General features: G+C 42.6%; 1 protein-coding gene across 2 annotated transcripts in view; it reads right to left on the bottom strand.

Annotated features, from left to right (window-relative positions):
* The window catches only part of OPCML (opioid binding protein/cell adhesion molecule like), a 1,179,878-nt gene that overhangs the window by 90,734 nt on the left and 1,061,333 nt on the right, over positions 1–27,811 (bottom strand). For both annotated transcript variants that reach the window (XM_056131456.1, XM_056131455.1), the window contains one exon: positions 23,320–23,445. In XM_056131456.1, the coding sequence (XP_055987431.1) occupies positions 23,320–23,445 (126 nt within the window). The remainder of the gene's footprint in view (positions 1–23,319; positions 23,446–27,811) is intronic.

The raw sequence follows: 27,811 nt of genomic DNA, 5'->3' as shown, positions 1-27,811 counted from the left end.
CAGCATCAGTACATCGTTTTGAGAAGCATTCTGAAATGTATCCTAAACATTTTGAAGTGAAACAACTGTGAATGGTGTGTACAAAGAATCCACAAACAATGTAGTGGGAGAATGATGTAAGAAGTTTAAGTGACTACTACAAATCTGGCAATTATGCCGAGTGAGAGCATAAACATCTCAATGGCAATGTTCAATGGAAAGTTCAACATGTGATTTTGATGTTATCCAATGAAGCCCAAGGGTGGGGTTGGAGTGCTGCGGAAGGAGAGGCTATTGAAATTCTTATCTTAAACGAGGGCATGTGAAAAAAATCACACAAACAAAAAGCACTGGAGACAGTCAGGTAATTAGATTCACATAGGTTAAAAATACACCTGGGGCATGAAAATGTAAGTGTCAGTGTGAATAAAAATATGATACATTCATTTCAAAAAATTATAGAGGATAAAAGCAAAGAAAATGTGTTTCAATAGCACAAGGTATAAAACATGAAGATTACTAGACAGAACAAAAGCAGGGGAAAAAAAGATGACAGGGAACAAACACATCAGTTTTAATAATACCTGCAAGTGGGTTAAACTCCCCATTAAGATAAAAGAGAGGCTCAGATCGGATTAAAGGGAAAAAAAGAGAAGAAAACAGAAGATATCTCTGTTCTGTTTACAAAAGACAGACCTAAATTACAGTAATACAAGCATGCCTCTTTAAAGGTTAGGCTAATGTATTTTTAGCATTAACAAAATCAAAGTAGGGAGTACAATATTAACGTCAGAAAAAGCTACATGTGAGTCTAAAAACATTAAGTTATAAAAAATAGTCATTTATATTGATAAAAGAAATAACTCATGGTTAAGCTTTAATTATTTTTAAATGTTATTCATGAAAGACAAAGAGCAAAAATTATTAGAAATGCATGAAAACACTATCTTAAAATCTAACAGCACCCACTTTTGCTTTCATGAAGTCTGAGGAAGCAGGTGATTCAATGCAATTATATACAATCTGAATAACAGAATTCTCTTTCTGGCTATGTATCTGTAATATTTACTACATATGGTATTTATGAGGTGTTTTAGACTACATAAATAGTATATAATTAGGTATGGTATATGCATACACATATTAAATTAAAAATACTTTTGTGTATATATATTTATAATACCTACTATTATGTACTCATACGTTAGCACAAATGTTTATAAATGCAAGAACCATAAAACATTGATTACAAATTGATTATATACAATCTTAAAATTAATTATAGACAAAAATTCCAAAACAACAATAATATCCTAAAAATTTGCCAAAGAACTCCTTACAATATAGGTCTGAATGAATTTATAGGTAAGCTTTATCAAACACTTAAATTATTTGTCCTACCTAAGATAATTTAGAGGAAGATGGAATATCTAGCAATGCCTTTAGTTATGGCATTACAACTAAAACTCACAAATTCCTTAAGTGTGTATTAAATTACAGACCTTGCTAATTATGGCCATTACTGTAAAAAAAGAGTCAACATAATAGTAACAAATTGAATGTTTCAACACTTTAGAATATGTCATCATGTACCTATGCACTGATAAAATGAAAAATACGTATAATTATTTTCACAACTTGTCAAAAAGATACATTGATAAAATCTATTTCTGTCAGAGCTAAACACTTTGAAATAGAATTTTTATTGAGACAAAGGGGCTCTCTGAAGCTAGCATCATACCTAATAGGGAAGCATAAAAATATTTCTTTCACAAAGATGAATAAACATAGATCTATTAACCATGGCAATTTTAAATAATGCTTTGCAACACTAATGATAGCAATGAATCTCAAACTCATTCTGGAAATTAATAAATTTGGAAGAAGCATTTGCCAACTCATTTTGTTAGCCCAGAATTACTGATAACAAAAAAGAAAATGCTATTATAGACCAATATTGCTCATTAAATGGTGAAAAGTTCTTAATAAAATATTGGCAAATTTAATACAGTAATGCAAAAGAAGGCAAGAAAGATAGTTTATCAAGACTTTTAGGTTTCCTCAGGAACATGAACATGAAAGGCTGGTTTTTACATTTTAAAAAGCCACTTAATATAATAAAAAGAATATTTTAATTATATTTAATGTAATTCATCATGTGATTATATCAATAGATACTGAGTGAAACATGTCAAAATGCAACAACATTTCATACACAATTCAAAAAAGTGAAAGACAACTTTTTAAATCAGATACAGTTTATAATAAAATCCATAGAAAACATATTCAATGATGAAAATAATTTTTTATGCAGGACAATATTATAGCTGTCGTGGCTCATACTTCAAATTGGCTTTTATATTGTAAAGAATATGACCAGTGCAATAAGGCAAGAAAAATAAATGAGGCATATTGATTGGTAAAGAAAAGTTTTAAATTGGCTTTATTCACACAAGACAATCGTTTATGGAAAAAAGTCTGTAGTTGCCTACAAAATAGAATTTCATTAAATTTAGCAACATCATAAGATGAAATTTCAATATAAAATATCATATTGCATTTCTTTTTTGGGGGGGATTTTGGGTCACCTCTCAGGACTTCCTCCTTGCTCTGTGCTTAGGGAATCACTACTGATGGAACTCAGAGGAGTTTAGAGAGGTGCCAGGACTTGAACCAGAATTGGTTTTGTGCAAGCCTAGTGCATTAACCCCTAAACTATCTCTCAGGGTCCTCCACTGCATTTCTGTATATTTTCAATTAGCAATTAGATTTAAAAAAAAAAACTTAAAATTGAATTTAAAAAAATTTAGATGGCACGATAGCACAGCAGGTAGAACGTTTGCCTTGCACGCAGCCAACATGGCTGACCCGAGTTCAATTCCTTCGCCCCTCTCGGAGAGCCCAGCAAGCTACCGAGAGTATCTCGCCCGCAGGGCAAAGCCTGGCAAGCTACTCGTGAAGTATTTGATATGCCAAACACAGTAACAATTGTCACAATGGAGACGTTACTGGGCCCACTCAAGCAAATCAATGAACAACTGGAGGACAGTGACAGTGACAGTGCATCAGAGAAGCTTTAAAATACTGTTGACACAAATGAAACAAAACCTAGATAAATGAAAGAAATGCATTTTATGAGATGAGAAATCAAAACTAATATGATTCTAGTTGTTCCCAATTTTACATATAATCTCAATTATTTTCAGTCAAAATTCCAATAATAATCATGGTAAAAATTCTCAAATTCATTCTAATATTATATAAAAGAGTAAAGAGCATAGACTGATTAATATTTTAAAAAGAACACAGTTGATGACTCACATTTTATGACTTTAAGACTTACTATGTAAAACCTCAACAGAATTCAGATTGAGACACAAGGTAATAAGGGAAAGATTAGATTAATAGCATCTAGGAAAAGACCCAATCAAAGGTCAGTTGAAGTTTATCAAGGTAATTTATTAGGAAAAAAAAAGCAGTGATTCAATTGATGATGTTTAATTAACGCAATAGACACAGAAAACAGACATATTGGGGCTGGAATGACAGTACAGCGACTAGGGTGCTTGTCTTGCTAGCGATGGACCCAAGATTTGATCCTGGGCATCTCATAGGGTCCCTGCGCTAGCTAGGCATGATTCCTGAGTGCAGAGCCAGGAGTGGTCCAATTCCCTACCCCTGCCCTGCAAACAAAACAAAACGAACAGAAAAGACAAGCAAAAAGACAGGAATGTTGAAGATAAAATTAAAACTTAACTTCTCTTCACGCATATAAATCAATTCCCAGGGATATTATACCTAATAAAAACAGTTAAAGTTGTGAAACTTCTAGAAGAAAACGAGAGTAAGAATCACAGTAAACTTGGATTATGTACCACTCTTCTGGTCAACCCTAATAAGTCAGAACCATTGAACAAAAATTCTTAAAATGAACTTCACAAAAAATATTTAAATGTTGGCTCTTTAAGAAGATTTAGGAAAGTGAAGAGGAAAAGATGAGAGAAAGCATTATCAATACATGTGTGACAGATTTTTGTATCTAAGATATATTAATAACTATTAAACAGCAATAATTTGAGATAAATAAGCGAGATAAGAACAGTAACATATTCCAACCAACACTCCACAAGAAAGATATAACAGGCTAATTACCAAATGAAAATGTTATCAGTATCATTAATCATCAGAAAAATACTACTTGAAACCAGAATGTTTTATTCTAAACACAGACATCTAAAGGCAGACATCAAAAAGGGAAAGTATAATATATTTGCAAGTTTGTGTAACAGCACAACGCTTATACAATGCTGGAGGAATCACTGGAAAATGACTGAGAAGTAAAAACTTGCTAAATGTCTCACCACTGTCACTGCCACTGTCCTCCCATTGTTCATCGATTTGCTCGAGCAGGCCCAGTAACATGTCCATTGTGACAATTGTTACTGTGTTTGGCATATCGAATACGCCACGGGTAGCTTGCCAGGCTTTGCTGTGCGGACAAGATATTCTCGGTAGCTTGCCAGCCTCTACCCAATTCTTTTATTTACCCAAGAGAAACAAAAACAGTTTCTGAGATTTGTTCTTGCAGCTTTATTTTTGTTTTTTTAGTGTTTTGTTTGTTTGTCTTTTGGGTCACACCCAGTGATGCTCAGGGCTTACTCCTGGCTCTGCACTCAGGGATCAATCTTGGCCGAACTCAGGGAAACATATGGGTGTCACAGACTGCATTCGGGTCGGATGCATGCAAAGCACGTGCCCGACCTGCTGAACTATCTCTCTGGCCTCCCAGCATTATTTTTTAATGGCTCAGAAGCAGAAACAGTCAAATGTCCACTGAACCTTCGAAGGACTTAACAAACATAGGCGTATTCTAATAATGAAATATTCCTCCGCTTAGAAAAAGGCAAAATCTACATACAACATATTTTAAACTCAAAAGCAGAATGAAAGAAACCAGAAAGATTATCTACATTTTACACATTTGTATGCTTATGTGTGTGCTACTGAGTGTCTTGCTTACTACAGTTGCACATTTTTCTCAGTGTAGAGGTGTAGATCAGGCTGGGGGAAAAGCAAACAAAGTGAGGTGATGATAGGATGTGAATCTTAACTCACTCTGCTAGCTATAAAGGTGTGTAAGTGGACCTTGAAATAAGTTTGAGAAAGAAAAACAGGCCAGGAAAGATAACTAACCCAGTGGGTAAAACCCTTACCTTTCACAAGGCCCTAGCTGGGTTCAATCACAGCACCCCCAGTGGAGTACCCCTGTGGTTCCTAGAGCCTCACCAGCAGTGATCTCTGCTCCCAAAACTAGGAGTCAGCCTTGAGCACCGTTGGGTGTGTCCCCCAAACCAAACCAAACCAAACCAAACCAAACCAAACCAAACCAAACAGCAAACTCTGCTGAATTTCACTTCTGCACCTGGCATCTCATAAAGCAAACAAAGAAGCAAACTCACAAATCTCTTGATTTCTGATCAGACTTTTGGTGAGGAGCAGTAGGGGTGGGGTTAAATTTGCAAACTTCCATCGAAAGATTAATAAAATACAAGATCAATGAAATCCTGAAAGTACATCAGGAGACAGCACAGCAAGAGACAGACGTGCACTTGTCTTGCATTCGCCTAGCCTGGTTTGGTCCTCTGAGTACCACAGAGCAAACAGCCAGGAGAAACAGGTGTGGCCCCTGCTCCACTGGGTATGACCATCCTCCCCCTAAAAAAAAGAAGGCCAAAAGTATCATCTATCCGGACAGGTCCTAAAAGTTCACATCCTCTGGAAAAAAACAATTTGGAACTAAAGGAGGTGATGGATGTTAACTAACTTTATTGCGGAGATGATTTTGCAATACATGTGTGTCAAGATTTTATGCTGACCACCTAAAACTTATATGGAGCCATGTGTCGATGTTATCTCAATAAAGCTGAAAGGGAGAGAGTTTACACACAGCATGGGTACACTTGGTTTTCTGTTAGTTATGAACACACAAATCCTGGGCTGATCAAGAGTCCAGGCCCTTCCCTCCTGCTCACGGGCTGTTTTCCTTGGCAGGACTGGCTTCCCACACACCATGGAAGTACTTCATATCACTTTCTGGGGGCCAACGATTATGGGACAGCAAAGTATAGGTATTTTCTCGATTCTTAGAATTTTTGTGGTCAGGATGAGTAGCACCGAAGAGTTAAGAGACAAGTTGTGTGAAGCCCGAGGTTAGACCCAAGGTACACAGGAAGAGGGACTAGGGTGAGAGGAAGGAGAGAGAGGGAAGGATAAGAAAGAGAGGGGGAGGGGAGAGAGAGGGAAGGTGAGAGGGAGGAAGAGGGAGACAGAAGAGGGGAACAGAGAGGGAGAGGGAGAGACAGGGAGAGAGAAAGGGAGAGACAGAGGGAGGGAGAGATGAGATACAGATAGAGAGAGAGAGAGGGAGGGAGACAGGTCAGGGGTACATGTCTTGCAAGCTCAATCTAAGTTTGATCTCTGGGGCTACATGGCCCCTGAGCATGGCCTGAGAGACTCTGATGGCCCTGAGCACTGTTGATTGAGTCTTAACAAGTCTTCCTCACAAGTGCTTAGCCTGGTTGTCCTGAACATCTCCAGCAGAAGGTCAGATCCTCAGGAATGGCTTTGGAGTGAGGGGGATCAAATAAAGAAGTAAAGAAGTTAAGTTGATTTGCATTAAAATGTGACAACAGTTAAGTACCCTTTAGGCAAAAAAAAAGGCGGGGGGGGGGGGGGGGGGGGGGGGGGGGGAGGCGTAGGATTTTCACCAAGAGCTTTTGTGGGAGGAAATACCCAGAAGAGAGTGCTTAGAAGCATTAGTTCACAAAACCCGTTAACCATGGGTTACGTAATGTATGTTGGGGCCACCCTGAAAGACACTCCAGCGATTTCATTGACGTGAAAATGCTTTCTCGTCCCGGAGAGTGATGGAAGCTTCGGGTCAGAGTTGGGCCAGCTTCAAATGGTTCCACTGCAAGTGCGCCCACATTGAATTTGCATGGCAGCAACCTCCCACTTTAGGCTGCACAGACACTCCGCTGTTTATGTTCGCAATTACGCCGTGCTCCTTCTCAAGACCCCCTCGTGCTTCCCATCAGGCTTGCCCCCGCTGCCTGCTAAGTCTCTCGTCTCCTCTGCTGCCTTCCATGTTTCTTCTTTGGGAAACTCAATCAGTTCCTAAGAGGCCCATCAGCACTCACCCCTGCTTCGCCGTATTTCCCAGCTGGAGTGAAATGACCCTCTCTTGTGAGGCCCACAATATTTTGAATGGCTCGGGATGTGCTAGCACATTCTGCTCTAATTGTTGGTCGCTATGCCCATGTCTCTCCTGAAGATTTTCTCCTTGAGGAAAAGCATAATGTTGTTTATCTTCCTAACCCCATGTCAAGCACAGTAGCTGATGTGTAAAAGGCACTCACTTCCACAATTGGATGAGTGGAAGGAAAAATAAATAATCGAAAGACGGCTATTTCCCAATGCAATCAACCGAACCCATCTAGGGCTCTGCTTTTTCTGAAAAAAAAGAAAAGAAAAGAAAAAAAATACCCAAACCAAGCCTGCTGCTGACCTTATCTTTCTTTTACATTATACCATATTGCACTGCATTACCTCGTACTGTACTGTAGTGTGTTGCATTGTACTTTTTGTCTGCATTTAGACAGAGGGTCTTTGTAGTGGCTGCATAATGAGATTAAGTTCAAGTCAATAAATGTAAGGGCTGATTTTGCTGATAATGACGGTGACAATGATGACAGGGTCATTGTCAGTGTTTTACTACACTGAAACGTGTAATCTACACAAGTCTACAAAACACACACAAAAGAAACAGCAGACCAGAGACTCTGGCCAGATGGAAGGCGTGGCCATGGCAACCAACAGAAACAGTCATGGAGGAAGTGCAGGCAGCTAACGCTGGCTGGATCAACTCATCTTGGGAGGGAGCAGGCAGGATGCTCGGGAATGGTGCAGGTGATTTCTGGCCTGCTGACTTCCTGTCTGCCACAGAAGCCTGCTGGGAACTGAGCAGTGGGGGCTTAGGGTGCCTGCATCATCCCAGCTAGCAACACCCGAGGCACCGGCAGAGGTGAAAGGAGTTTCAGGGGACACTTAGCCTCTGCTGCTTCCAATAATGAGAAAACTGCCTTTTGCTGCAAGTTTCTATGCGCTCTGGGACCAAAAACAAAAACAAAAAACCTCAAAAAGATAGCTGGAGGGTTGGTGGTGCAAACCTGGGGACTGAGTCAGGAGGTAACACCAATAAAAGCTGGGTGGTGGGGAGGGAGAGAGCTGGGGAGAGTTACAGTCTGGCTCCGAAAGACAGAACTCCTAATATTTTGCTGGGTGACATCCCAGAGTGACCTGTGGTCCCACAGCACTCTGGGGCGACGAATGGCTCCGTTCTTTATTAGTGATGCTGGCAGCATGCTTAGTGCCCAGGTGGGAAACAAAACCTCTCACTGCAGATGTAATTACTGCATCCGCTTCCCAGCATGCAGGGACAAATCAGTCTAGGCTCGGTGGAGCAGGCCAATGCCCTAGGGCCCCGGGAGGGAAGCATTTATGGACTGCAATAGGGCCAGTAGAGACAGTAGAGGCGAGTGGAGCAGAGCTTGTGGGGAAAGAAAGAGGACAGGGGAAGTGGAGAAAAATAGGGCAGCTGAGATTATGTGCGTTTGCTCCTCAACGGTTCTCACAGTATCATTAAAAACAAAAGGTATCTATCACCCCAGAGGTTTCTTCTTACCACGAAAAAGATTCTGAAGTAAGGAAGCCATGGAGAGCGTACAAAAAAAAAAAAATCAACTCAAGAGCTTTAACAGTTGTTTCTTTTGAATGACTCATACCTGAGACTTGTATGTTCTATATAATACATTACTTCAATAAAAAGGAAGAAGAAAGTGCTGCACACTTATGTCCTCTGTACATTAAAGGGAAGCTTGAACTGATTGCAGACACCAAGACAACAAAATGATAATGATGGAGAAACTAATAAGGGGAAGGAAAGATCACAAGACACAGAGACAGAAAAGGTTTCAGTGGCTCTTCTGGGATTGGAGAGAGACAGAGCGGATGAGAAGGGGGGCGCAGCTCTGAGTTCATGCTTTCAGGTTGCCATGGGAGACCAAATTCCCTCACTTCCTCACTCAGGTCCAGCCCTTGTTTTGGTGAATTTCTCAGTGTCTAGCAGAGAAGCTCCAAAATTTCCAAAGTTACAATCTCAGTCCGTTGTGTTTTTGTTGATGAATATCGATTCCTTGTGAATCCTCCAGATGTCCAAAGGAGATTCTCCCTCAAGACTTGGGACATTCCGAAGACTGGGTGGTCTCTTCCCAGTGATGAGCCTCCCGGATGGCCCCTGTTTCTTGCCCTGGCTCCTCTGCATTGCAGGCAAATGGGGCGGTTCATTCTCAGGGTTGCTCTCTTTGAATCGGGTAGGAGGTATCTTCTCCACCATCACCATTTCTAGGCTCAGAGCTCCATGTCTGGTTCTAGGAGCTACATATCCAGCAGAACTGGAGGCCTCTGGTGGAAGAGCCCAGGAGCAAGTCCAGCGTCCCTCAGACACATCCATGAGTACAGGGCACGAAGCTCATAACTCAATGTGGGGACTGAGGCCTCACAATCCCACCTTGAATGAGTTTCCCAGCAGTATTTGCTACAAGGCTGGGAGAGGTCAGTAATGGAAGATGCTCAGAATCTCTTCCAGGTCACAAGGCACCTACCTCTTGAGATCGAGACTGAGATCCTTCTACGTTGGGTAAAGAGGGGGTGCGAGTGACCCTGAGCATAGAGATGACCTGGTACCCAGTGTGTTAGAAAGGGTAGTTGGGGAGAGAGGGGAGTCAAAGGGAATAAGAGCATGTTTAGAGATAAGTCTATGGAACCTCAGCGCCTACTAATACAGATCTAACTTCTGTCTCTTCCCTAGATGACCGTTAGTCTCTGTGTCCAAGTGTCTCCTCCCAAGAGTGTTTCCTAGCTCTGAAGGCTAGGCTAGGCAGATCCCCTTTCTTTTCTCTCTGGCTTGCAAAGCGATCTGTAGAGAGGCATCCTATTCATTTATCTGGTTGCCTTGGAGATGCCAGGGACTGTGCTGGGTGCTAGAGGCAAGAACAAACACAGAAGCCCGGGCATGCTTTCAAAGCATCCACAAGAAGAAGGGTGAGCTCTGGCCAGGGTGGGACACAGTCTCAAGGGAAAGGTTGTGAACTTGTGGATCAATAATTCTGTGCTTTCTACATGTGCCAGGAAGAGCAGAGCTCAAGAGGACAGAGGTTGGGACATGCCGGAAACTCAGTGCTTGTGCCCAGTGAATGTGCTCACCAGGTTCCATGATGCTATAAATGAAGCTTCAGCTCTGGATGTCTGTAGGTGACACTCTCTGATTCTAGATGATTTTATTATTTTCGACTACATAAAAACAAAAACCAAAAAAACCTTGGCCACACAAGTTTCTGGGGCTGGTCACTCCTGCCTCCCTGCCTCGGTGCTTGTGCATCAAACCCGGCTCCTATATGCAAACCCTAAGGTCTAGCCTTTTGGGAATCTCCCTGGCCCTCTCATTGATCTAGATGTGAAATTCCACGGAGGGTTGTCTAGTCCACTCTCCTGGGACTTCCTAGAACCCACCACAGACACAGAGCCTTGGAGATTCATCCATACCCAGGCAACCCCTTTCAGTCTTTTGCTTTAGGGACGAGGCCTCTGGCCAGAGCAGGCTGTGGGCAATGTTGAGGATGCACATCCTCCTTCTCCCCAGAGATGCTCAGGTTTAGTGCGATGACAGACAGCCTTCATGGTCACCTGGTGATCTCTTCAGAAGAAGCCATTGCTGTCAAGTGCCAATTTGAAATAGCTTGAGAATGAAAAGGTGGTTCATGGGATCCATTGTTCTAGAGATGCAGAGGCTTTTAGCAGAGAGATGTCAATAGCTAAGAAAGCCAAACCCCGAGGGCTATGGATGCACGCAACAGGCCCTGGAGGCCTCTGAAATCTACTGTCAAGGGTACACACCCAGGAGGTGGCGTGGGAGACAAAATGGGGGAGAGGTGCAGTTCTCGGTGGCTCCGTCAACATCTGGCCAGATGAAGGAGCTCGCGTCTAAATTAAAGTGCATTATTTCCAGAGGTGGTTGTGCTGTGTGAGCGCAGAGCCAGGCTGCTGATTATTTTCTATTGAAGTCGACGATTTCTGTTCAGCAAGAGTCACCACGGACCCACTGCTGAGGCCAATTAGATCTACAGCACTTGTAAAGCTGGTCTCCATTTTATCAGTGTCCGACTGATTTCAATAGCATAATTTGATATGGCAATTGCATAGAGAAGGCTTTACAACACACGCCAGGCGGCTCCTGATGCCTTTCCAATTCTAATTTTACTTTTTGAGTTCGTCAGGCTTTTCACTAGCTAGGAGACATGTTAATACCCTTTCTTAGAGCATAATCTAAAAAGTATCTGGAAGCGATACTATCCAAGTTCATTCTTCCTTCCTCAATAAGGGGAACATATTATTCCTAACTCTTCTCTCATTTCTAGGCAAGAGGATTGGGACAGAGGCTTAATGAGCTGTCAGGTGGACACAGAGATCTGAAACAAAATGTTCTTTTCACATGCAGACACACGAACATCTTATTTCCAGGCTTTCTTGTTTGCACCTTTCCTTGTAATTTCCAGGGTGCTTCGAGTTAAGAGGAAATTCTCTAAAGGGTCTGTGTGGTCTGGCTCCTTGCTAGCCCATTGTCTCTGCTTCTTCCTACTCATGGAAGACCCAATTATTTCATTTCTTGAAGAGACACTTTCCTGCCGAACATGGGGTATTTGAACACGCTGTTCGCAGTCTGGAAAGTTTCCACCAGCCCAGACTTAACACATGCCTGTTCTCTAGCCCTCTCTATGGTCAACTTCTGTTTGCCTTCAGATGTTCACCTCAGCATCACTAATCTTACTTAGACCAACTCTTCCCTGTCATGCTCATTGAATTTTCCACACTTAGAAATCATAAAGTACGATTGGCCTGTTCAGGACTCCCTGGTTCACAAGACTCTAAGCTCAGAGAGGCAGAATCATGGCTGTTTTATACATGATTATTTCTATAAGGACAAGTGAGTATTCTTCATGCATCAAATGAATAAATGAATGAATGAATGAACAAAGGCTAATTTAAAAGAGCACTTTCCAACAGACACCAGCTGGTATTTCCCATCTTAGCTTTCCATTTGGCTCAGGTAGGCATTACACTTGGTATGGTGTGTATTAATAATCGCTCTTGATTTTATCATCTAAAAATATCCAGTCAAGGGGCTTGAGAACAAGTAAGGCACTTGCCTCGAACATAGCTGATCTGGGTTCAATCACTGGCACCGCATGTGGCCCTCCAAGCCTTGCCAGGAGTAAGTGGGTGTGGCCCCAAACCAAAAGTAAAATAATTTAAATCCAGTGAAGAGGCTGTTATTACTTACTCCAGTGCCAGACTACTTTGCGGCTGCCGCACATCTGAGATACAGCGAGAGGAAATGTGTTTAAGTCTGATGCTGTATCAAGCAACAGATCCACCTCTCAAACCATCATGGTGGTTCAATGGAAGGTGAGTTATTTCACCAGTAGAAAGAAAACCTGAGGAATCTACTTCCTAGTGAGGGCCTCTCTGTCTCTGTCTCTCTGTCTCTCTCTGTCTCTCTCTGTCTCTTCTCTCTCTCTCTCTCTCTCTCTCTCTCTCTCTCTCTCTCTGGAGAGTAAAGGCAGGACCCTGCCACAGTTTTATCAATACAGATTGCTCATCTCCCACAGCTGGGAGGCAAGATAACCGCTGAGTGAGGCAGCGGTGCCAGCGGCCCAGCTCTGTCTGTGAGGGGTGCTCTCTGTTCTCCCTCTTCTCCCACAAAAGAACTTCAGCCTCCCAGGGTTGAGCCACTCAAGAATTCATGACTCAATCAACACACCCAAAAGGAGCATAAATGGGATTAGTTTTAATATTGTTAAGTTGCAAAAATACAGGCATATGTGCATGCAAAAGCAAAAATGTACGCAAGCAAAGGGGGGAAACATATGGGCCCCCATATGGTGAACGCGCATTGCTAGACCTTCGTACACTTCTCATTTACAACAAGAACCAAAGTTAGTGAACATAAATTTGCTCGGCAAAAATGTGAGAGGAACAGCTTGTTTGCCCATAACTGTTCCACTGAGCAAGATATGTATAACCTTGATTTCTCATCTCTGACACCTCTTCCTCTCACTCTAGGGATTAATTAAGACTCCAAACATGACTTTGGATTAGAAACAAGGAGCTTGGGCCAGCACAGAGAGAGACAAAGAAGCAGTGGCAGGACTGGAGGATGTGGCAGGTCAACTCATCGGCAAGTCCTATTAATGGCTGGAACTTGTACCTGGGACATTTTTGAGGAGAAATATGGTTGGTAAGTCTCAGCAGGTTTATTTTAATTGAATCCAAGAAACAACAGGGACCCATAGCAGATAATGACATGAATGTGGTTTTCATGGAGAGGCTGAGCTTACCTTAGAACAATACAGGTGGCAGTTAGCAAGGGCTCACACATCAGAAAGAAGGATGAGAGACAGAGTAGAGAAGAAAGGGTGAAGATCAAGCACCCTTGGGTGCCCCAGCTAACAAGCAGGTTTGGATACACAAGATCATTTTCAATTGTGCCTGTTCCAATCTCGAGAGCTATCCTGGTAGAGCACAAAGAGTGCCAGAGGTGAAAACTCAGAATTGGGGCTCCTTATCATAGCTCTACCACTTCCATTAGCTGTGTGTCATCGACCATTGTCAAATCTGTCTGAATCTGGGGAACAGGCAGAACAGTCCTCGACTGACCTATTTTGAGAGTTTCTATACATGTACTTGAAAAGAAGCATGTGAAAATATTTTATAAATAATGCATGCCCCGATGTCTGTGACAAATAGAAAACAACAGGTTTAATTTGCTTGGCACTTTTTTTTAAAAGTTAATCTTGAAATAACTATTGATCTATAAGAAGTTGCAAAACAAACACACCAAAAAATATATATATAGGGAGTGGTCCCATGTATTTATCCTTGCTCCCTCTGGAGCACAATGATAAATACCTAAATGACATCATCAAGTATATGGACATGGTGGCAGCAGACTGGCCACATTTACACATTTACTGAGATTCTACCTTTATTCACATGAACTCCCCTTTCTTATCTTTTGTATGACATTTCAGAGATAGAGAACTACAAGTACCATGGCAACAAAGACACAGAGATCTATCCAGTGTCTTACAAAGCATCCCCCTTGGGCTGCCATCTCTCCTTCCCTGCCCCCAACATCTGGAAAACACTGATCTGTTGAATATCTTGAGATATTTTCAGATAACCGAGACTGTTATAAGGGCAGAATCAAAGAGTATGCAACCAATTGGGACTGAATCTTTTCATGCTCTATACCTGCAGGTCCCCTCAAGTCATGGAGGGCATCGATAGCTCATTTCCTTCTATTGATCAATAGTTTTTCCATGGCACACGGTTTGCTTAACCATTCACCCATTAAAAGATATCTGGGTTATTTCCAAGCTTAGCTGCTACAAATAATGCAGCACGATCCTTTCAAAATTTAAGGTGGACTAAAGAGACACTGAATCACCGAAGAAGAAGCCAAGACCATCAAGGAGTAAGAGACAAAGATCACAGCACCATCATAATTCTTGGGAGCACTTTTCTCTCAGGGTTGCTGGGGCAGTAAATGAGTTAAAACACATAAAGTGTAAAACAGACCTTGATGCAGAGTAAGCACTCATCATAAAACTGTCACAACCAGTTTTGAGACTAACTGTAAGCTACAAGGATTCTGAGAAGAAATTTAAATAGAAACGTGGCATGATGCAATTTAGGAAAGAATAAACAAACAAACATGGAGGTCTTCTGAATGTTCAGCACTGAAGTAGACACTATCTCACGCCTTCCTTCCCTCCCTCCCTCCCTCCCTCCCTCCCTCCCTCCCTCCCTCCCTTCCTTCCTTCCTTCCTTCCTTCCTTCCTTCCTTCCTTCCTTCCTTCCTTTCTCTCCCCTCCCTCCCTCCCTCCCTCCCTTCTCTCCCTCCCTCTGACACTCCCTCCCACCTTTCCTTCCTTCTCTTCCATCACCTTCCCTTCCCTTCTTTCTCCCCTTTTATCATGTGGTATCTCCAAAGTAATGTTTAGTGCTTCAACACTAGGTCCAAAGACACAGTACTTCCTGCTATGTGGTGCTGGGGAGTGGACCAGGGTCCACTGCACACAAGACAAATAACTTGATCTCTGCACTCTCTCTTCAGCTCCCTTTCTTTTTTCACTAACAACTAACTGAAATGGTCGTCTTTGATCTTGTTTTGATTGTTAAGCCTTGAGCTCCTTCTACTGTACCAGGAGGCTCTCATGACTTGAACTTGGAATAGGTAAATTATTTGCTACCGTGCATTATATTAATTTCCCCTTTTTGTCCTCAGAATAGTCTGATGATGTTGGCAGAAGAATCCCATCTTATAGTCTGGGATATGGAAGATGAGGGAGATGAAGTGATTTGTTTGAAGGAACTCCAGCTGTGAGCTGCTAGGGTCCAATGGCAACCTCAGGACTCTACGGACCAGCACCATCCACCTCTCTGCTCTCTATCAGCTAATGCAACCAGCTTGAAGGACTGGAAACTTCAAGTGTGCATGCAGGTTAGTGCTTTATCTACTAGGAATAACAAGGACTTGGACACTTAGGACTTCTTAGGACTCTCTAGTATAGAAAATAAGCACCCAGGTGAAAACAGGTGTGGGGTATGCATCTCTGCCAACTTGCAGAAGATGGAGAGAACCTCACAGCCATGCCAGAACCCCACAGGGTGGGTTTACAAGCCTGGGTATGTTATGGACATGGAACTCATTCACCCAGCAAATATATCTCCCCAGAACATAGCCAAACCTCCTTTCCCCCTGAGAAAACCACTCTCACTATCCAGAAAGTCCATGCCGTTTCTCAGACAAGGATCTCTCCCCTGTTACCACATGGGTTCCAGTCAGCCCTAACCCTCTCAGTTGAGGGGATCACGACCAATTCAAAAATACGTCCTCAGAAGAAAGATGGTGGCTAGAAAAACAAAGACAGGTGCACTGACTTTGGGGGAGAATTAATCACCTGATTGGAAAGGAAGAGGGAAAAATCGAGAAACAATGGGAAATGGATTTAAACAGTATTTCAGGGCCCAAACCGCAGTCATCTCTGTCCCCGAATGCCAAGATATAAACAATCGATATGTATGATGTTGATGTAGCCTTAGAATGATGAGGCCAAACAGCATTCACTCTTCTCTGGGAAACAGGAGAATGTAATACATTTTTAAAATGCTTCCATTAAAAATGAGTTGAGTCAATGCATAAAGGAGTCAGCTTCAGTTACCTGGAAAATTCACTTCTGTGAAATAACTCATTCGCACACTCCCTGAGGTATTACTGTATATGAGGAGATTGTAGAAGCAACTCACTCACAGGTGAATAGCTGTCATCTTAAAATCTCCATGGAGAGGAAACGAAAAAAGAAGAGTTTATTATTTCTCCTCCAAACATCTGGCCTTTCCAAATATGTCACTGGAAATGGGACCGGGCCTCACTGTCTATGGTCATCTGCCACAGCCGCGACTTTATCTCCAGGCTGTGCCATCAGCCCCCAGGTGAACACAGGACACCTTTATGCAGGCCTCCAGGAAGAGGAGAAACACTATTCCCTTGCCTCTTCAGTATGTCCAAACACACATGCTACCTGCCAACCTACTTTGTCTGCTGCTTTGGGGTCTAGTCCACTCCTTTCACGGAAAAGAGTTTGAGGTTTGTGAGGGTCTTTCCTTGCTACTGACCATAAATATATATGTGGGTTTTCATATTTCAGAGATTATATGTATATATAACTTTTTGGACCTAAAGTCAAAGATTAAAAACATCGCCAAGCACAGCTCAGTATGTATTGTAACCCTGCCCCTTGCATGTTTAATGTTTTCCTTCTCAAGAAGTTCACGCACTTAATAATTCTGACCTAAGGAATGTAAGTCATAGCCTCTAAAAGTTCTAGTTTCTCGGGATCTTGGCAAGTTTGTTGACATTGCAAAGGGAGGGAAAAAAGGGGGAGTTAATGTTTGGCCTGGGCTGGAGCAATAGCACAGTGGGTAGGGTGTTTGCCTTGCACGCGGCCAACACAGCCCACCCGAGTTCGATTCCTCCGTCCCTCTCAGAGAGCCCGGCAAGCTACCGAGAGTATCTCGCCCGCACGGCAAAGCCTGGCAAGCTACCCATGATGTATTCGATATGCCAAACACAGTAACAAGTTTCACAATGTTACTGGGCCCGCTCGAGCAAATCGATGAATAACGGGAGGACAGTGATACAGTGAATGTTTGGCCATTAAAAGAAAAATTAACCTTTTAAAAAAGATTACTTTAAGGGGTTGCCATGAAAGTAATGGCAATGAGCACATTTGTACCACGAAACCCAGCAAATGTCACCAGCTCATCCATCCCCACCCTGCCCTCGGCCCCTCTCAATTTTAACGTTGACAGGTGCACTGTGACCTAAAGCTCTTCCTCTTTTAACTCTTCACAATCTTGGCTATAAATCAGTTTATGTATTTTACTTTATATTTTTCTAAACTTTGGGTCTATACCTTTACTATCACATAATTCCTTCCAGTTTGTATTTTGATTTTTGGTTTGGGGGCCAAGCCCAGCAGTGCTTGGGGGCTACTTCCTGCCCAGAGCTCAGGATTCACTCCTAGCAGTTGAGCGCTACAAGGCAGTCGATTCTCTGTCCCCTCCCCCCACCCCCCAAGCTAGGTTTTGAGCCACAAAAACTTCCCATTATTACTCCCTACTATGGTGATAAATTGACTGATTCACTTGCATTTACATCTTTCTACATAACACGGGAGGGGGTGGTTGCAGATGCCTGGTCTGTCATATAAAACCTGAGGGACTACGATTAATATTTCATGATTTTCTCATAAGTGTTTCCAAATAAATTTTATTTATTCATTCGTGTTATATAAACCTTCACATTTACACGACATATTTAAAGCACCACATTAGCATTGGGGAACATACCTGTCCAGTGAGTTGAGTTCTACAGTGTAATCCTTTGGGAATGTCAAAGGAAATGTCATGATATTTTTAATTCTTATTCTTGCATGCTGAGCTAACAATGCTATCAATGTTGTTTCAAACTTAAGTTCTCATTGACTGCTCACCTCTGTTCAAAATAGGTGTCCAAAACTCTCTCTACTCCCAGTGAGAACAGTCTTCTACAAACAAATTTGGGTAGTAGCCTTGCAGATCTAAAAGCCAAACTTGCAGGTTCTTGGTTCTAACACCTCTCAAACATAAGAAACAAAGTTAAAAATTATCTGCTTCATTTAGTACAACAGCCAAGACATGGAAACAATCCAAGTGGCAACTATGTATGAATGGATCAACAAGTTTTGGTATATATACACAGTGGAATACTATGCAGCTCTAAATTTCCTAGAACAAACTTATTTATTCTAAGAAAGAACAAAACCATGCAATTAGCAGCAATATTGATGGAACAAGAGGATATCGGGCTGAGTAAAGTCAGTCAGAAGGAAAGGGATAGATATAGAATGATCTTTCTCATATGTGGAACTTAAAGATACACAGCAAAGATACACAACATAACAAAAGTCCAAAGGCAACATAATAGAGAACTGACCCATCAATTGGCTTGTGTGGGAGGGCTGGAGGAAGGGGTGTTGGGGTCTTTGGAAGAGGGAGGGGGTACACTGGTGATAGGTGTGGAATTATGTGCATGAGAAACCATTATGAATATTATGTAAACCAGAGAATTTCAACAAGAGAAACAATGTCTTGAATGTGAATGTTTCAACTCTTATCAATGGATAGATGCTGGGGCAAGCTAACAGGACAGAGGAAAGTGACCCAGAAGCCGGGACTGGAGAATGCGAAAGGCAACTTGGAAGTTGAACACAATCTCCAGAGGATTGCAAGAGGGCAGGGGTCACTCAAGGTTAGGATTTTCTGAGACTTGATGCAATCACTGCATTTCAGGTAAGACCGGAGAGATGAATGGATCTCCTTTATTTCAAAATGGAAACCAGTGCGACATTATAAAGAATTCCTTGAAAACATTTTACCAAAGTCAAAATGCTTTTTAAAAGACTTCTAGAAGTAGGTTTTTAGATTAAATAAAAGATTTCTGAGAGTTCAAGTGTTTATAAAGGTTATTTGACTTCAGTAAATACATACAAATTGGTTAGGCACAAAGATATATTTTGGATATAAATATTTTTTCATTACTTTTATTAGTTTTGGGGCCATACCTGGGGTGCTCAGAGCTTACTTCTGGCTCTGCACTCAATGGTCACTACTGGCTGCTCTGGGGAGACTATTTGGAGTTCCTGGGGTTGAACCCAGGTCAACCACATGCAAGGCAAGTGCCTAAACCCCCTGGACTATCTTTCCAGGTCCCAAATTCTCTTATTTTATTTCTCTTATTTTAAAATTTCATGTAGGGTTTAAGTATTTGGAAACACAAGCTAATGTGTTTATATAAAGGCTGAATGTGGCAATGTCCATCATACCTATTTTAATATTCTTGTTAATATTACTTTACAATATTGACATTTGGGTGTTCAATATCTGAGGTCTTTATATAAGGAATACTCTGTGAATTTATTAGCATTATCGTTTCCAATAACAAGGCAGGAATGAATGGTGTATTTTAAATTTATATTGAGGAAATGAGTTCATGGGTTTCAAGAAGGCTTTGAGTAACAAATTCAGAATTCCATTTGATAAATGCCACTCATATAAGTAATGTTCCAAATTATGGGGAAGATTTTAGATGCTCTTTTCCTACATGAATCCCCTTTCAAATTTCATCATGATGTTGAGATTTAGTTTATATATAATAAAATGCACCTAGTTTTAAAGCACAGTTGGCTTATTTTGATTAATATAAATAGCAAAGTGACCATCACCCCACTATCAGATGTAAACCATTTTAATTTTCTCTCCCACCAAATTCTCTTGTTCTCTTTTGCAATAAATTCACTGAAAAAGATATCTCCTCTAGGTGATGGAAGATTTGGTTCCAATCACTATAGAGGCATCTTGCCTATCCTATAATTTCATATACAAAAAATCACTGGGTTTGTGTGACTTTACATCTGACTAATTTGGCTCAGCTACTGCTTTTGAGATTTATCCATTGAGAGAACGTGCCAATGGTTCGTTTCCATTTGATGGGGGAATTGTTTTCCTGCTGGCTTTTCATTTTGTAGTCTGAGTCTATGAGAATGAAATCAATGTTAAAATATATGAATGATATATTTGTAGATACATGCTTCCATTCAGCTTTGGGAAATGCCTAAGAGTGGAATTGCTGGGTCATACATTTGCTTTGTGGGGCTGGAGCGATAGCACAGCCGGTAGGGCGTTCGCCTTACAAGCGGCCAACATGGCCGACCCGAGTTCGATTCCTCCGCCCCTCTCAGAGAGCCGGGCAAGCTACCGAGAGTATTCGATATGCCAGACACAGTAACAACAAAGTCTCCAATGGAGACGTTACTGGGCCCGCTCGAGCAAATCGACGATCAACGGGAGGGCCTTTACCTTACCTTTACCTTACATTTGCTTTGTAATAGAGTATCAGACTGATTTTAATAGAATAGATTTTATAATATATTTTCATGTAATAGAAAATCAAATTGATTGTATCATTGTACATCCCCAGACATAAGATGTAAGAATTTCAGTTGTTCCATATCCTCATCCATACAAGATGCTGTCGGTTTTTAAGTATTTGCCATTCATGAGGTAATGAAGCATCTCTCGTTATGGTTTAATTTTAATGTTTAAGTGTCGAACACATTTTCATGTGTTGATTTTTATTTCTTTAACATCCTTTGTAGAAACTTTTATTTTTTTGTTGTTCGTTTGGGTTTGGGTCCACACTCAGCAGTGCTCAGGCTTAATCCTTGTTCTGCATTCAGAGGTCACTCCTGGTGGTGCTAGGGGAAACTTATAATGCCAGGGATTCCACCTGGGTTGGCAGCCTGCAAGGCAAATGCCTTACCCCCTGTATTATTGTTCTAGCCCAAACTTTTGTTTATTTTAAGGTGAGGTTCTAGAAATAATAATTATTAATCCATTCCCTTGGGTATCATTACTTTAAACATGCTATTTTAAATCACGATCACCCTGTTGCTCATGGATTGTCTCGAGCAGGCACCAGGAACATCTCCTTCTACCTAGCCCTGAGATTTTAAAAGAGCCATTTCAATGCTTTTTCGGGATTAGGAGGATGAGACCCATCATTGTTACTGGTATTTGGCATATTGAGTATGACACGGGAAGTTTGCCAGACTCTGCCGTGCGGGCAGAATACTTTTTGTAGTCTGCCAGGTTCTCCAAAGGAAAGATAATAAGATGTCGCGTGGCCGCCAATGTGGCCACACGCTTTCAGGAGCTGGGTTTTATAGTCTCTGCATCTTGGCCGTTGATAGGACCAGTGCTGTCAACAGCTGGTGGGTGTGACGCCTACCTACTGGAAGATGGGGAGTCTGGGTGGAGAAGGCCCAGTCTCAATCCAAGTAGGCTTGGAGACTTCAGCCCCAGGACCCGCATGCCTGGGTTTCTCTGCCAGTTCTTTCATGCATGAGGCCCATCTGGACGTGTGGAGAGTGGTTCCAGCATGGCCATGGCTGGCTCCAGAGGTCCTCAGCTGCTGGGGCTCTGCTTGGGGTGGGCGGAGGGGAGAGAGAAACTCAATCCTCCCCCCTCCAAGGGACCCCGGTGAGGACAGCCAGGCACGGGGGCAGGAGACTATTTTAAATATTTCATTTTATTTTAAAATATTTTAAGATTTTATTTATTTTAAACACACACACACACACACACACACACACACACGTGCGCGTGCATGCATTCTTTGTCCCAGTCTAAGGCATTTGGGTTAATTTTGACCAAATCTGGTTTTTGATTTGAATTTCACCACCATCACCACCTCCCTAAATGATACCCTGCACTCTTCACCCCAGTGTCACCATATGACAGAACCTGGAAATCTTTATCAAGGTAACCCAGTTAAAATGACTTGACTATAGGTTCTCACCCACTATTTTGGGTGCAGCATTCAAAGGGCAGAATGAACACAAAGAGGCACAGCACGGGCACAAAGTCATGCATAAAGTCAGAGACTGACAGGAGGTCCCGCCAGGTCAAGAAGTCAGATACAGTCCACTACCCAACAGAAGGTGAGGTGGGCATAGGAACAACAACCCCTCAGGATCCTCTGAAGAAACAGAGCTGGTCTTGTACCTCCCCTTGGACACCCATCCTTCAGGACTATGACAGCCTACACCTGTGCCTTTCCAGACACCAGTGCGTAGCCTTTAGATTCAGCTGCCACAAGGAAAAAGCACAAAGCAAATGCCTATCGTTGGAGCATTTGGTATGCTAGCTCATCGCTGCCAATTTCAAGCTAAGATTTAGCCCTGAGTTTTTCTCTAGATACTTATTATTTTTACAACACACACAGACATACTCTGAAGATTTTTCTATTTACTGGGATATTTTTCCTATGCTCTGGGCACTTATTTCTTGGATAATATTAGCATTAATCTTAGTTTCCAGTAACAGAAAAAAAAATGTATCCAGTGGCTTAGTGCCAAACTCTTCATGGTCAAGTTAGAGTAAGTTTTAATTCCTAGAGGATCAGTCTCAGGGGGCCCCTTCCCAGGGGTTGGAGATGATCATAGTTAATATTTTAACACCAAAATTGAGTGTTCCACACACGCATGCCTGGGTGGCTTTTCCTGTTTCTGTCATCCTCTTTTCAACCCCAAGTGGACTACTTACACAAAGGTTAAACAGACGTGGCTCGGGGTGGTCAAACACTATGTAAGGAATTTTTCTCCAACTGCACAATTGCAAGGAAATTTTCAACACCCACTGTAGCATTCATACCCACCTTTAAGGAAAAACAAGGCACTGATGGGCCCCGCATGGCCACCTTGAGGAAATAGAACCCATCTCTCTTAAATGCAGTTGTTCTGGCACTTCTTGTTTTTATAATAGGAAAAAATCAAATTCTTCTATAATTCTAAAGAAAGCTGGGAAGATAATTGAGATCTTTCTCTACAAACCTGTCCTTGGCAGTGGGATGCTTTAGTGACAGACTCATAGGCCAATTTGTTTTATGTCCCTGTGTTTCTGTGCAATCCAGATTTGTGATTCTGAGAGCTCAATGACAGATCAGAACCCAGGTTTGGGTCACCCCAACAGGACATTTGATCCAGGGCTATGTCTTACCTTTGACTGATAGGTGTCTCCAGGTGACTGTGGGTTCAGGTCTGCCGATGGCAAGACACAGCAGTGTCACACTGCTCCCCTCATTCACGGTGACGTCTGAGGAGATATTCATGATCTGGGGAGGGACTGTAAGAAAAAGAGGAGAGAAAAAAAGAGATCAAATTGTTCTTCCTGCTCAGAAAGAAGTGCTAACCCAAAAGGATGTGCAGCGTGTGACTTTTGTCCTGTTAATATCAGCAGGAACTGTGAGATGCATGAGGTGCTTGGAGGGTGGTCATGCTCTGTATCCGGTGAGCAGAAGCAGCTGGGTATGTGTGTAAACACAAAAGGACGGCAGTGGTCTATCTCTCCCACCACCCGCAGTCAGTAGTCTCAGGCCGTTTCCCCACTCCAGGGAGGTTGATGACGATGGGCAGGCGAAGGAAGGATACGAGGACCAGGATGGTTCGTCTTAGTTGCAGTTTATTCCAATCCTCTCTCCATTCACTCCTGTCTCTCCCCTGCCTCCCTCTTACAGTCTCATTATATCCCATAAAAGAAATTTATGCCATGGAGGGCCCAGGTTCTCTCAAGCCATCCCCTGGTAGAGAGACCCCAAATCTCCTTATATAGATCATGGTACATCCAAAGGGCGCAGTGCAGTGATGTCATCAAAAGGAGATACAGAAAGAACATTGAGGCAGCAAAACATACATTGTTTCTTTATATCTGCAGGCCAGTAATTTTGGCCTCTGGAAAGAAGATACAAAATCAAGACTGAAACCTTTCTTGGGCTACAGGCACTTGGATTTGCATCTTAAAGACTAGTCTGCTAGAGCTTGGAATCTATATCCCAAAGATCCTGCCTGGCTAGCACCTGAGATCTGCATGTCAAAGACCAGCCAGGTTTCTGTGAGAAAAAAACTGCCTCTTACAATATACTGAAATAATTTTTCTGAAGGCAGTTTGAAGGGGAGAAATGTTCAGCTTCATCCAAACTAGTCAGGACACACAGGAAAGCTGCTTCTAGGACAGATTCTCATTTAGCAGATCGACCCACCCTAGAACGGAATCCCTGGGTGTGTTTCTCCTCTCCTTGTCCAACAAACATATAAGCGTACATAATATAAATCATTTTGTATGGACACAGTAAGAAATACTTTAAGCTTATGGAATTGCTCTTCTAGGGCCATCTTGATCTCAGACTACAGTGCTCAGGACAGATAATCTTTCCTATCCCTAGCAGATTTCTACTCTCATCGTTACTTTTGGATCATGACAGCATTTGTCTATGATCAAACTCCTAACTTGTAGTTAAGAATCGTGGCACTTTGGCCTGGCCCATCTCGATGCCAGGGTAGCACATAGCTTACCCACTTACCCTGGTTCCATTCAGTCCCTCGTTGGGACCTTGCTTTTGGGGATGCTAGGAAGTGAGGGCAACTGAGCCTTAAGTTGAGAAAGCAGATGCCCGGGAATGAATAATATTCAAAGCCAATTAAATCCTAAGTGACAGAGCATAATATCAACTGTCTTCCTGTATCTATACAAAAAGGACATTGCATTAAACTATGGGCTGGAGGGCTGGAGCGATAGCACAGCGGTAGGGCGTTCGCCTTACAAGCGGCCAACATGGCCGACCCGAGTTCGATTCCTCCGCCCCTCTCGGAGAGCCCGGCAAGCTACTGAGAGTATTCGATATGCCAAACACAGTAACAACAAAGTCTCCAATGGAGACGTTACTGGGCCCGCTCGAGCAAATCGACGATCAACGGGAGGGCCTTTACCTTTACCTTATTCAAAAGACATAAGGAGAGGAGAAAGGCAATATCAAGTTACAATTTAAGTTCAGTGTCCTAGAAGGATCTGACCTTACAAATTAACAGATTCTGACTAGGGGAAAAGCTGATTAACTGGTTGGGGTAGAGAGCATAGAAAGGGTTATAGATAAACAAAAGGAATGAGAGTGACTTGGGAGCACTGTGATGGGTATAACCTGATAAACCTAAGTTCCTTGTAGCGAGGGAGAAAAGGACAAATCAATTATTATCCTACAGATATGGTGTCATATGTGCAGTGGAGGGAACTAAGGAATTGGGGAACAGGGCATTGCTGATGGTTGACTGAAAGACAAAACCAAAAGGAAAACAGCAGTCCTGAGCATTTCCTGCCCATACCTTTGACCAGGGCTGGAGCAATAGCACAGCGGGTAGGGCATTTGCCTTGCACGCAGCCAACATGGTCGATCCGAGTTTGATTCCTCCACCCCTCTCGGAGAGCCCGGCAAGCTACCGAGAGTATCTCGCCTGCATGGCAGAGCCTGGCAAGCTACCCGTGATGTATTCGATATGCCAAACACAGTAACAATTGCCACAATGGAGATGTTACTGGGCCCGCTCGAGCAAATTAATGAACAACGGGAGGACAGTGGACAGTGGACCTTTGACCAGACTGGCTGACTGAAGCAGAAAACGATGAAGCAGAAAATGACCACGGTTCAGCCCTTTCCCCCAATAATTCATTCATGCATACCACATTAGCTGTCATTTCAAGTTCCTTTAAATCTTTTGCCTTTTCCCAAGTTGGCCTTCTTAGAAATACTTTCACACTTTACAGGATATTGCTATTCATTCAAAAAATCATAAAACACAATTAAAAACAAATTCAAACAAAAACGAAAATGCTCTATAACTGGAGAGATAGTACCTGGGTTAAGGCACTTGTTTTGCATGCAGCCAATCTCGTTCTGAACTCTAGCACCATATATGACCCCTTGAATACCACCAGGAGTGACTGTTGGGTACAGCACCAGGAGTCATCTCTGAGCACGGCCAGGTGTGGCCCAACCCTGTTCCTCCCCCCACATATACATAAATCTCCCATAAAACTCAATGAAATGGGGCTGAAGCGATAGCACAGCAGGTAGGGTGTTTGCCTTGCACGCAGTTGACCTGGGTTCAATTCCCAGCAATCCATATGGTCCTCCAAGCACTGCCAGGAGTAATTCCTGAGTGAGAAGCCAGAAGTAACCCCAGGTGTGACCCAAAATGCAAAACAGAGCAAAACAAAAAATCTCAATGAAGTGTTTTCTGATTTGCCAGTGAGGGTGTTCTGTTTTCTTGTCTCCACCACAAATCTCTCCTCTCTGTCTCTTTGGGGACCATGAGCTTCCTCAATCAATCTTTCTGCTTAAGAATAGAGCTGTGGAGACCAGCTGCTTCCCTGCTGAATGATCTTGGGAAAAGAAAACTGTTTTCACCTCCTGCAGCTGGGGCTTCCACACCTGTGGGCTCTAGGTGACCTGAACTCACTGTGCTGAGGCTTGCCATGTCTCAGCAGAGTGTCTGATAAAGAAGGCACTGGGGGAACATAGATGACTGCTGCCAGCCATGAGGATGGCAGAAATACCAACAATCACAATGAAGCCTCAGCCTTTGTTGGGCTGCAACGTCTCCCTTTAGCACAGCAAAGATGGCAGGACATGTGGATTTGTTCTCTCGCTTGCACTACCTCCAGGCCCCCATCCTCAAAATTTTCTGCTAGGAAATGTCCAGATTCCTGGTCAACTCTTCTTTCTCTCCCCCATTGACTGGACTGGGGTTGTGCTCATTCTCAAAGGTCAGTTGCAAGTTTCTCACCTGGAGCACTCAGGATCCTTAGTCTCTCCTTTCCATGTGGTGGGAGTGAACCCTAGGCAACTATGTCATCTGCTTTCATCCCCTGTCTTACTCCTTTAGTCAGCAAAGTCCAACATTAGCCCACTATTAATCCCCAACCGTGCTTGCATGACCCCGGCCCTCTGCTGTCTAATCTCTGACCTACTGGCATTGCTTCACTTTAGGCATAGTCCCTGCTACCACTAAAGACAGCAGACACAGAACCCCCACGCTCCTTGGATCTTGCAAAAATCTAAATATTTAATCGCTTCCTCATCTTCTCATTATTTTCTGAGGAATAGCTTTGATTCTACTTTCTAGACCCTCAAAAATCGCCTGTCCTGTGCAGATTGCCCAACACTCTTGTCAAATCCTGAAAGTGAAATTCCCCATCTTTCCACCACTACCTCTGCCCACGGCATTGTATTCAAAATTCCCATTGCCACATGGTGTTCCAGTCTCCTGGTTCCTGCCTGTCTATTGAGAGAGTGAGAGGTGTGTTAGGATGAGGATGGGGGAGGGAATCCACCGTGTCCAGCTCTTCAGTGCCAGACTCAAGGTGGACAAAGCTGATTCCTCTTTGAAAACAACATTTTGTTTAAAAAGAGGACTGCAAACAAAGCTAAGGGAGCTTTGGTCCTAACCCCTTCTCAGGGTTCTTTCAGATTTTCCGAATAAAAGGAAGGACAACAGAGAAAGCAAGCTCCGGGTCTCCAGTCACAATGATTTATTCAGACTGCCAGTTTAATTATGAATTGTGAATTGCCAAACAGGTAGAGTGCTAGTAGATTCAAACCACCCTGAGTCTGTGGCAAAGGAGAATTATGGCCGAGTTGGTTCAGACAACTCTGCAGTCT

The sequence above is a fragment of the Sorex fumeus genome, unplaced genomic scaffold (genome assembly GCF_029834395.1).
Source record: "Sorex fumeus unplaced genomic scaffold, SorFum_2.1 ptg000091l, whole genome shotgun sequence".
In the NCBI taxonomy this organism is placed as follows: Eukaryota; Metazoa; Chordata; class Mammalia; order Eulipotyphla; family Soricidae; genus Sorex; species Sorex fumeus.
This window is presented reverse-complemented; position numbering and strand designations above follow the sequence as displayed.